At 42.4% G+C, this 12177-nt stretch overlaps 1 protein-coding gene across 1 annotated transcript in view; it reads right to left on the bottom strand.

The window, feature by feature from the left end:
* The window catches only part of MPP7 (membrane palmitoylated protein 7), a 260043-nt gene that overhangs the window by 26055 nt on the left and 221811 nt on the right, over positions 1-12177 (bottom strand). The window contains exon 12 of the mRNA XM_010381407.2: positions 7709-7879. Coding sequence (XP_010379709.1) covers positions 7709-7879 — 171 coding nt within the window. The remainder of the gene's footprint in view (positions 1-7708; positions 7880-12177) is intronic.

Genomic DNA, 12177 nt, shown 5'->3' with positions numbered 1-12177 from the left:
TTTTGTATTTTTAGTAGAGATGGGGGTTTCACCATGTTGGCCAGGCTGGTCTTGAACTCCTGACCTCAGGTGATCCACCCACCTCAGCCTGCCAAAAAGTGCTGGGATTACAGGCGTGAGCCATAGCACCCAGCCAAAAATTATTTCCAAGGAGGACTATGACACTTACACTCTTTCCATCTTCCTATATATATACACATTGTAGGAGCCAAGGAAATACATTCCTATGTATACAATGATTTTATAATCATAAACTAAACAGTAAACAGTTAAATCAGGAATAACGCAGAATTTCCAACATTTGTGTTCATGGCTTCATTACCTATTTTAGATTATAAACTTCTAGATAATCTAGTAAGTGTTTTGAACACTGAGGCTCAAAACCAGCAGAAGTCTACTGATATTTGTACGTTTCATGTTTATCTTATTATTATGTTTAGTTAATAGGTAAGTCCTCCTCCTCCTCCTTCTTCTCCTTCTCCTCCTCCTCCTTCCTTCCTCCTCCTTCCTTGTCCTTCCTCCTCCTCCTCCTCCTCCTCCTTCTTCTGGACTATGTTGCCCAGCCCAGAATGTGCAGTGGTATAACCATAGCTCACTGTAATCTCTAACTCACAGACTCAAGCAATCCTCCCATCTCAGCTTCCTAAGCAACTGGGACTACAGGCACACACCACCATGCCTGGCTTATTTTACTTTATTTTATTTTATTTTATTTTTATTTTTTGTAAAGATAGAGTCTCACTATGTTGCCCAGACTGGTCTCAAACCAGCACTCCTCCTACCTCAGCCTCCCAAAGCGCTGGGAATTCAGGTGTGAGCCACTGCACCCAGTCTCTTTTTTTATTTTTACAGATGAGGTTTCACTATGCCTGAGCTGGTCTTTAACTCCTGGGCTCAAGTGATCCGCCTGCCTCAGTCTCCCAAGCAGCTGAGACCACAGGCATGCACCACTATGCTGGGCAATAAATATTTCTTATTAAAACCATACTAGGTGCCAGGAATTGGCCTACGTCTTTGCACAGATTATCTTGTTTAACCCTCAAAACAAACCTAGAAAGTAGGTGTTTCTATTATCTTAAATTTTCAGATGAATAACTGAAGCCCAGAGAAAATTTGAATTGTTCCCATGTCGTGTGACTACCAAAGGGTGTCACAGGACTGGAAGGCAGCCATCTTGTCCCAGAGGCCCATCTCTCATCTTCTACACTATCCTGCTTCACAGGATATAAAGAGATGGGGATTTCTCCACATAACAGGCTCTAAGCTTCTGATACTTCCAATGTGCCATACACATAAGCTGAAAGGGTTTCTGAGCAAGGAATACAAAGAAAAAGCAAATAATAGGGAATACTTCTGAAGGACAGTTACATAAACCTGCTTTGGCTGCCACCAGATCCCACTGTGCAGTGTTGTGCTGTACACAGGCCACAGTGGGTAGAGGTGGAATGTTCTGTTAACGACACCAGGGGGCTGAAATGTCCAAGCCTCCACCTGCACAGGCATTCTTGATTCTGGAAAGTCTCTAGATCTTTTCTTCAGTAGAACTATTACTAAGAAGTTTGTATTAATATACCATGCTTACATGACTTTCTTCCTCTTTTTTTTTTTTGAGATGGAGCTTCGCTCTTGTTCCCCAGGCTGGAGTACACTGGCATGATCTTAGCTCACTGTAACCTCTGCCTCCCAGGTTCAAGCGAGTCTCTTGCCTCAGCCTCCTGAGTAGCTGGGATTACAGGCGCCCGACACCACACCTGGCTCATTTTTGTATTTTTAGTAGAGACATAGTTTCACCATATTGGCCAGGCTGGTCTCGAATTCCTGACCTCAAGTGATCCGCCTGCCTTGGCCTCCCAGAGTGCTGGGATTTCAGGCTTCGGCCACCACACCCGGCCCTCCCTCTATTTTTCATATAGAGACACAGGAAATACTATTTGCCTGAAGAGAAAATGTGATCTAATATGACAAAAAGAATAAAATGAATATTCTCCATTAAGTCTGTTCTGTTATAATCCAATTGTTAACAGATTTAAGAAATACTGCCTTATACCAGTAATAGATCCAAAATAGGAAAAGAACGTGTTGGGCCTAAAGAGTTTCAGATAAAGTTAATTTTCCTGGAGGAATTTCAGACTAAAGGCTAATAATCATAACAAATCTGTTGATCAAAACAGACAAACCAAAACCTGAAATACCGCGGGCAAATCCTGAACAGCAGAAAGATTAAGAGGAAACCAAAAGTTTCTAAGCCATGATTATATATAAGGCATACACGAGAAAGCACAAAACTGAAATACAATGCCAAGAAAAGTAGAAAATCAAAATAAATGGCGGCCAATTCACAATCACTAACCGAAGAGGGCAATGGCAACTGAACCCCTTCAAACAGAGCAACAAGGCTTCTCCCTGTGTGCACAGCACCAGACCTCACAGCACCTGCATCTGAACCAGCTGCAGTAGGCGAAGAGCAAAATTCACCCTAATTAATCAGGCCAGCAGCAACAGCATCACCTGGGAGCTTGTTAGAAATGCAGGCTCTCTGGCCCCACCCCAGGCTACCAGATCAGAAACTGCATCTTAACAAGACCCCCAGGTGACCAGGATGCATGTTAAATCTGACAAGCCCTAGAATAGGGTCTGGAGGTCAGAGGAGAAGGGCAGGAGCTCCTCCCTCTGTATATTCTCCAAGACTACCTCTATCTATGGCAATCAAAAAACTATTGAGAGACAGTCTCTGAACTCTGAAGGCAGTACACAGATCATGAACATAACCTTTCCTGGTAAATGGAAGACTTATCCCCAGGTTGACCACGGGAAATGTGAACAAATTAGAGAGGGAAAGACCAGGAAAATCAGCACCCCCTTTGTTGAAAAATTTTAAGCAGCAAGACCGTGAAATAGTAATGACAGGTGCAGTAAGGAACCCTGCCTGGACAGTGTGCAGAATTACTGTGTGGGGAAGAGCGAGGTGAGCCCACCAAGCCTGCTGAACTGACCTCAGGAGACCTACATTGGAAACTCGAGTCATAGATGTGGGCAGGATTCAAGTGAACACAAACGCTTTCACTAGACTCACATCTAAACTTTCACAAAGTAAGGAGGTATCTCTCAGGAAAATGAATGACCAGTCCTTTAAAGAGATTTAAAAAAAAAAAGTAAGATATTTAGATCCAGCACAGAGTGTCACGTACTGCCCTAATTTTAAGATTGGAAGCCATATGCCACAGTAAGATAAGAAGTAGGGTTCCGGTGTCCACCTGCTAGGATCTGAATCAGCTCTGTAACTTAACAGCTGCAGAATCTTAGACAAGTTACCTACTTCTTTCTGTGCTTCAATTTCTTCATCTGTACAACAGGGAATAATAAAAGTATTTACCATATAGTCACGACGAGGACTGAAGGAAATAATACACGCACAGCCCTTAGTTACTGTCATTACATAGCATGGAGGAAGAACAGGACTCTCTTAAAAACAAGTTAAAATTTAAAAACTTGCTTGAGACTATTTGAAAGGCATTGGGAACAGCAGAGGGTAATGAAACATGACAGTTAGATCTTAGTAGCAGAGAAACCTAAGAAGTTCAAACAGATATTTTGGCTGTCACTGAAGCAATGCAATTAATTATTTACTTAACACCTGGAAATCTCTAGAGACTGAGGAAACACTCACTGGCAGAAGCACATATCAAAGGAAATATAAATGTTCTCTGACTGTGCCACTTGGGAGCATCAGCATTTAGCATCTCCAGTTTAGGACTATGTCAAGGGTAATACCCCTGTTGGAAGACAAAGGGGAAATCTCTGAGAATCAGGAATCAAACTTAAGGAATTTCAAACAGGAGACAGAAACAGCAGTCATTGCCAAAGAATTGATATCACAGGGCTAGAAAAAAAAGGCTTTAGGATTCTGCTGGGAATGAAAAAATAAAGTGAGAAAAGGGAGGAGACCAACCCACTGACAGACTGGATAAAGACAATGTGGCACATATACACCATGGAATACTATGCAGCCATAAAAAAGGATGAGTTCATGTCCTTTGCAGGGACATGGATGAAGCTGGAAACCATCATTCTCACCAAACTAACACAGGAACAGAAAACCAAACACCGCATGTTCTCACTTGTAAGTGGGAGTTGAACAATGAGAACACATAGACACAGAGAGGGGAACATCACACACCAGGGCCTGTGTGGTAGGGGCAAGGGGAAGGAGAGCATTAGGACAAATACCTAATTCATGCAGGGCTTAAAACCTAGATGACGGGTTGATGGGTGCAGCAAACCACCATATGGCACATGTACACCTATGTAACAAACCTGCATGTTCTGTACATGTATCCCAGAATTTAAAGGAAAGGAAAGGAAAGGAAAGGAAGAAAGAAAGAAGAGAAAACAAAAAAAGAAAAAAGCAAAGCACTTGGCCCCAAAACAGAGTCCATATTCAATTCAGTACTTGGGTACCAAGAACCCAAAGGCCAAAGGGGAAACAGGGCAACTGAAGTGCGTACAATTAAATCAATCTTTTTACTGATGATTTTGGCCAGATGAATTTTAGTTCTATCAATCATCATGGATCTGGACAATTAGCATTCAAAGAGAGGAGAAGCAAAAATACATCAGGTCATTCTATGATTTTTGGCTGACGATGGAATGTGGTGATATATAATTCTGGGAGCACTGTTTTGCTTCAAAAGGTAGCTGGAATGATGCTGTGATATCCTTTTGTCCCGATGACCCTTTCAACTGCTGACCAGTAGGGCTGGGGTTCCATTACACAGTTTTGAGGAGGTTGATTAAGGCACACCCATGAAGAAAGGCCAAGTTGTGTCAGAGGAGTTTAAAGCTTCAGAGAGTTCTAGACCCACGATGGTGGGGAAAGCTCACCAGAGCCTATGCCCCGCTGAATACAGCCCAAAACTCTGGACAGTGCACAAAAGGCAACAACCTGGGGACTCTGAATGGCAAAAATAAAACCAGGCAGAGTGTAGATGGAGTCAAATCTGGAGAGGTGGCCTCCAAGATAATGAAGTTTCCCACTTTATTTTTCTCTCTTGCTATAGTCTCAATGTTTGTCCCCCGAAATTACATGTTGAAATGTGATCCCAGCATTGGAAGTGAGGCCCAAGGAGAGATGTTTGGGTCATAAGAGCAGATCCCTCATGAATAGATTAACACCCTCCCTGGGGTGAGGCAGTGAGGGAGTTTTCACTCTATTCATCCCCCAAGAAAGCTGGTTGTTAAAAAGAGCCTGACATCCCACCACTCCTGCTCCCTCTATCTCCATGTGATCTCTGCACACACAGGCTTCCCTTTGCCTTCCACCATGAGTCAAAGCAGCGTGAGACCCTCACCAGATGCCCAGACTTCCAGCTATTAGAACCGTGAGCCGAACAAATCATTTTTCTTTATGAATTACCCAATCTCAGGTATTCCTTTATAGCAACACACAACAGACTAACACGTGTCTTTTCTTTTCTTTTCTTAAATTAGAGAATCTTGCTCTGTTGCCCAGGCTGGAGTACCACTGTGCAATCTCAGTTCACTGCAACCTCCGCCTCCCAGGTTCAAGCAATTCTTGTGCCTCAATTTCCCAAGTAGCTGGGACTACAGATGCCTGCCACTACACCTGACTAATTTTTATATTATTAGTAGAGACAGGGTCTTGCCATGTTGGGCAGGCTGGTCTTGAACTCCTGACCTCAGGTGATCCTCCTGTCTGAGCCTCCCAAAGCGCTGGGATTACAGGCATTAGCCACCGTGCCCAGCCTCACTGCCATTTTATTACATGTCTCTCCCCTTGGCTGAGAAGAGGCGACAGGCACAGAAGAGATGTTGCTGTGATCTGTGCTGGTGAAGGAGGCGGCACAGAAGGGACAGTGGGGTGGGAGAGGAGCAGGAGGTCTCAGGTAGCCCCAGTGAGCTGGGAAAGGCATGTTCTCTCATTGGCACACCTCTATAAGGATAAGAAGTAGGGCACTGCAAGCTATAAATAAATTCTTCCTCCTCCTCTGTGAGGAGGCTCAGTATAAATGGATTAGGAGATGTGGACATCATTAATAAAGGAAATTTTGAATTTCTTTTCAAGTATGTGAATATGTGTTTCAAAATAACGCAAACAATCTTAATATGTAATGATGCTAGTGTTCATTTCCAGGACCTACAGACGTGAGAAACTGCATCATTTCCCATGAGTCACCCACCACCTCTCAATGAACAGCATGGGTTGTAACCTTTCAAAGGACTCCATCTTACTAAGTCGGGGTAATTCTCAGCTTCTCCATTGATTCTCATTTCCATAAGTATCATCATGAGTTTATAAAAGAACAATTGACAAGAGTATGGTTTGACTCTGTGTCCCCACCCAAATCTCATGTTGAACTGTAATTGGGAGAGGAACCTGGTGGGAGGTAGCCAGATCACAGAGGTGGATTTCCCCCATGCTGTTCCCATAATAATGAGTTCTCACGAGATCTGATGGTTTAAAAGCGTGTGGCACGTCCCCGTCGCTCTCACTCTCTCTCCCCTGCTGTCATGTGAAACCCACACCTGTTTTCCCTTCACCATCTGTCACGATTGTTAAGTTTCCTGAGGGCTCCCAGTCATGCTTCCTGTATAGCCTGTGGAACTGTGAGTCAATTAAACCTCTTTTCTTCATAAATTACCCAGTCTCATGTAATTATAGCAGTGTGAGAATGTACTGATACAAAGAGACACCATGCTCTTCTACTCCAAAACTTTTCTAAAATCACTGGCTTTGATCCTGGAAGTTTAAATATCTCTCACTACGTTTTTAAATAAATGCATTGAGGATGAAATGAAGATACATTGAGCTTGTGGCTGCTCACACCTGTGAAGGGTGCACAAGATAGATGCTAGGATGCAAATTTGAGTCAAGGCAACTGATGTTTGTGAAAATACCCCAATTCCTTTATTAACTACCTTTTTTATTTTGAGACAGAGTCTCGCTCTGTCACCCAGGATGGAGTGCAGTGGTGCAATCTTGGCTCACTGCAACCTCCACCTCCCAGGTTCAAGTTATTCTCCTGCCTCAGCCTCCTGAGTAGCTGAGACTACAGGACTGTACCACCATGCCTGGCTAATTTTTGTATTTTTGTAGAGACGGGGCTTCACCAGGTAGAGATGGGGCTTCACCATGTTGGCCAAGCTGGTCTCAAACTCCTGACCTCAAGTGATCCTCCCGCGTTGGCCTCCCAAAGTACTGGGATTAAAGGTGTGAGCCACTGCATCCAGCCAATTATCAACTTTAAAGCGACTCTGCTGACTCTCTAGCTTGAAATATCCTAGAACTCTGCTGTAATACTTTATTTTGCTGAAGGTCTCAATGCCATCTGAAGCTTGTCCCATGCTGCTGCCTCAAAATGCTTTGAAACGAACTTGCATTGTGTTCAAAAATATTCATTTCTATTATTTAATTGCCCTGATGTATGCTTCATATATTACAACAGTGTTTGCTATCCCCACTTGACAAAGGTTCCACTAAAATGACAGTACCATTCTTCAGAGATATCTTAAAAGTCTCTGCAAGTCAATTAAGTTAAAAAAAAATGAAGATTTTGTTTCAGAGACAAGACAAAAGTGTTCAAGAGGAGGAGATTTTTAGCTGGAAAACTTCAAGTATGATTCACTTTGAAGAGAAATTCTTACTAGCTCACTGATTTCCTCAGCATTACACACAGAAACAAGCACTTACCAACCAAGACAACGAGTCTGTATTTCTCATTAGTTTGTCGCCGATACGGTGTCACTTCTTCATACGTGGGCACGTCAGCTGTGTCGTACTGATCACTCTTCTTGCATTCATACATGGACTTATTTGTTTTCTTATCTTTTCTACTAAGACGAAAACTTCTTCTAAAACCAGCTGCAAATATCAAAATAAATATATTTTTAGTGACATGAACCAAAAACGAAACCCTCAAAAAACAAAAATAAAAAACCCTCAGAGTTGGGTTGGATTTTATTCATGATAATATTGGTTTATTAAAGTAAAACCCTAATGTTTTAGAGACAGGGTCTCACTCTGTTGCCCAACCTGGAGAGCAGTGGCGCCATCATAGATCACTGCAGTGTTGAACTCCTGGGCTCGAGCAATCCTCCTGCCTCAGACTCCCAGGCAGCTGGGACTACAGGCACACATTGCCATGCCTGGCTAATTTTTAAAATATTTTGTAGAGACAGGGTCTTGCTATGTTGCCTAGGCTGCTCTTGAATTTCTGGCCTCAAGCAATCCCCCCACTTTAGCTTCCCAAAGTGTTGGGATTACAGGTATGAGCCACTGTGCCCGGCCTATTTCATCATAATATTGTTAGAATGTATTCAGTGAGAAAAAAATAATAGTACACAATTTTATTGAAACAATAACTTAGAATTAATATTTATTTATGTAGTTATAATAATGTAAATTTTATTTGGTTTAAACAATAGAGAGCTCTGTTGAAAAATCATTGAGTAGGCCGGGCGCGGTGGCTCAAGCCTGTAATCCCAGCACTTTGGGAGGCCGAGACGGGCGGATCACGAGGTCAGGAGATCGAGACCATCCTGGCTAACATGGTGAAACCCCGTCTCTACTCAAAAATACAAAAAAAACTAGCCGGGCGAGGTGGCGGGCGCCTGTAGTCCCAGCTACTCGGGAGGCCGAGGCAGGAGAATGGCGTGAACCCGGGAGGTGGAGCTTGCAGTGAGCTGAGATCTGGCCACTGCACTCCAGCCTGGGTGACAGAGCGAGACTCCGTCTCAAAAAAAAAAAAAAAAAAGAAAGAAAGAAAAATCATTGAGTAAAATAACTGTATAATAAAGCAAAATAAGTCAGAAGTCATAATTTATCAAGAACTGATTGATATGAAAAACACATTTGATATGAAAAAGCTAAAAACACTGTAAAAGCATTTTAAGTGTAAACAAGTTCTCTCATTCATGAACATTAACAAAGTTTCTATTACATCCTAAGCATAACCTAACAACGTACCCATGGCACAGGCAGCATCTGTTGTTAAATAAGAAGAGAACTAAATTAGGGAGTGTGTCGTGTAGTGTATGCTTATGTGTCAGTCAGGCTGACAGAAGAAGGCTCACTCACTCAACAATTAGTTGGTCTTCAGCAAGTCAGTTAGCTTTAACTGGACTCCAGAGGATGGAATAAATGATCAAGCCTCAGGTTCTCTTCTCTAATGGAAATTCTATGGTTTCATAATGTGACTGACACATATGAAATTAAATAGAGCCAGGCGCGGTGGCTCATACCCATAATCCCAGCACTTTGGGAAGCCAAGGAAGGCAGATCGCTTGAGCCCAGGAGTTTAAGACCAGCTGGGGCAACATGGAGAAACCCCATCTCTACTAAAAAGACAAAAAAATTAGCTAAGCCTGGTGGTGCACACCTATAATCTCAGCTACTCGGGAGGCTGAGACAGGAGAATCGCTTGAACTCAAGAGACAGAGTTTGCAGTGAGCCATGATCGTACCACTGCACTCTAGCCTAGGTGACAGAGTAAGACTCCATCTCAAAAACAAAACAAAACAAAAAACCCTTATATATATTTTATATCAGCTGCAAAGTTAGAAATAAAATACAAGTACATTTTAAAGGTATAAAAATAAATTCTCTTCAAAAAGAATATTCATCAACTTTGATAAATAGATAACTTTTTCTTTTTTTTTTGAGATGGAGTTTTGCTCTTGTCATCCAGGCTAGAGTGCAATGGCACAATCTCAGCTCACTGCAACCTCTGCCTCCTGGGTTCAAGTGATTCTACTGCCTCAGTTTCCTGAGTAGCTGGGATTACAGGCACACACCACCACACCCGGCTAACTTTTGTATTTTCAGTAGAGACGGGGTTTCACCACATTGGCCAGGCTCATCTCGAACTTCTGACCTCAGGTAATCCGCCCTTCTCAGCCTCCCAAACTGCTGAGATTACAGCCGTGAGCCACCATGCCCAGCCATAGATATCTTTTTTATAAACAGAGGTATTTTGTAACAAAATTTAAAAAATGTAACAACTAATTTGTGTGGATTTTAGGGAATAGAGTCAGCTGTCTGCATCTGTGGGTTCCATCCATGTGGATTTAACCAATTATGGACTGAAATTTTTTTAACTGCATCTCTCTTGAACATGTATTGACTGTTATTTCATCTGTATTGAGACTTTTGTCCTTGTCATTATTCCCTAAACAATAAGAGTATAACAACAATTTACATAGCATTTACAATGTATTAGGTATTACAAGTAATCTAGAGATGATTTAAAGTATACAGGAGGATGCGCATAGGTTACATGCAAGCACATATTTTATATCAGGGTCTTGAGCATCTGCAGATTTTAGTATCCAAGGGGTCTTGGAACCAATCTCCCACGGATGTCATAGGATGATTGCATAAAGGACATGAATAATTGTTACCATTGGGTTTAAGAAATTAACAGGATTCAAACTAAAGGAAATGTGAAACAACTACCAATGACTAACAATGGCTTTATGTGACTCACCTTATGGATTCAGAGTTTAATAAAAATCAGTCAAGATATTAAGGAGAGAGTGACTAAAGTTCATCCAATAACATGTTTCTGTGGCCCTCTAAGAGTCACTCTGATTTTGAGAAGATATTTGAATTGAGAGACAAGGTTGTTTATAAAGGATCTAAAACAAGGAAGACAGTTGCTTTAAAGCTCCTTTACAAAGGTAAAGAGGAGAAGAGAACAGGACAAGTTGTAAACACATGGTTATCTTATAAGACAGAGATGATATCCAAGGGAAGCTAGAAGGTAAATGCATCCCTCTGGCCCTAGGATGAGAAAAAGAGGTGTGATTCTAAAATCACACGTGCAGAGAGGATTCAAACTTCTATGAAAAGTGCCAGAGAAAAAGCTGTCTATTACTCTTTGTTCATCTTGTTTTCTAGGTTATAGGGAAAGTTTCATAGAATCCAGAAAAGGGACCCTTTCTTTTTTTTTTTTTTAGACAGGGTCTGCCTCTGTTGACCAGGCTGGAGTGCAGTGGCACGATCTTGGTTCTCTGAAACCTCTGCCTCCCAGGCTCAAGCCATCTTCCCACCTCAGCCCCCTGAGTAGCTGGGACCACAGGCATGCGCCACCAAACCTGGCTAATTTTTTTTTTTTTTTTTTTGGTATAGATAAGGTTTTGCCATGTTACCCAGGTTGGTCTTGAAGCCCTGAGCTTCAAGATCCGACCACCTCAGCCTCCCAAAGTGCTGGAATTATAGGCATGAGACACCGAACCCAGCCATCTTCCTATCACAAACATCACACACCACACCAGAAGTAGTCAAGGTCCTCACAACTACCCCTCGTGCTTGAGCACAGTGATTCTCAGACAAGGGTCTCTTCCTAATTGCAGAATTTAGTTATCCCAAACCACCCCCAGCACCTACTCTATCCCTGGTGTGTGCTGGCCCAGACTGTAGCCCAGTATTAGGGGGGCTTCTGGTTTAGCACAAAGATGATACATGAGCTACTCTAACAACAAGTTAGAATGCTGGTATTTCACAGCGTTCTAATCTCATGTTTCCACAGCTCTTGCCTCATGAGAGGCAATTACAGGATAAGCAGGTAGAACCATAAATTCCTTTATAATTTTTCCTTGTACAGAGGGAGGCTTGCTGTCAAGTCACTACAAACTTTTGACACAGGAATGGATATAACAAGAACATAAATGCTTCATCCACAGGAAATAACATCCAAAAGTAAAAACCTGACAAACTTCTGATGAGCTAAATCACAGCTAAACCTTGAATTTCAATGTGCTTACCTAATTGAGTCTTTACAATTCACTTAAGTTTTTACTTTCCTTTTTTTTTTTTTTTTTTTTTTCTTGAGACAGGGTCTCACTTCTATGGCTCAGGCTGGAGTGCAGTGGTGCAAACTCAGCTCACTGCAGCCTCCGCCTCCCAGGTTCAAGCGATTCGCATGCCTCGGCCTCCTGAGTAGCTGGGACTACAGACGCCCGCCATCACACCCAGCTAAATTTTGTATTTTTAGTAGAGATGAGGTTCCTCCATGTTGGCCAGGCTGGTCTTGGACTGCTGACCTCAGGAGATCCACCTGCCTTGGCCTCCCAAAGTGCTGAGCCACCGCACCCAGCCAAGTTTTTACTTTCATCATAAACAATGAGTTAGAGAGGAAAAGAGAGAAGATAATCAGATCT

Source organism: Rhinopithecus roxellana, chromosome 11 (genome assembly GCF_007565055.1).
Source record: "Rhinopithecus roxellana isolate Shanxi Qingling chromosome 11, ASM756505v1, whole genome shotgun sequence".
Lineage (NCBI taxonomy): Eukaryota > Metazoa > Chordata > Mammalia > Primates > Cercopithecidae > Rhinopithecus > Rhinopithecus roxellana.
The sequence above is the reverse complement of the archived record's forward strand: the minus strand, read 5'-3'. Positions and strand labels throughout refer to the sequence as shown.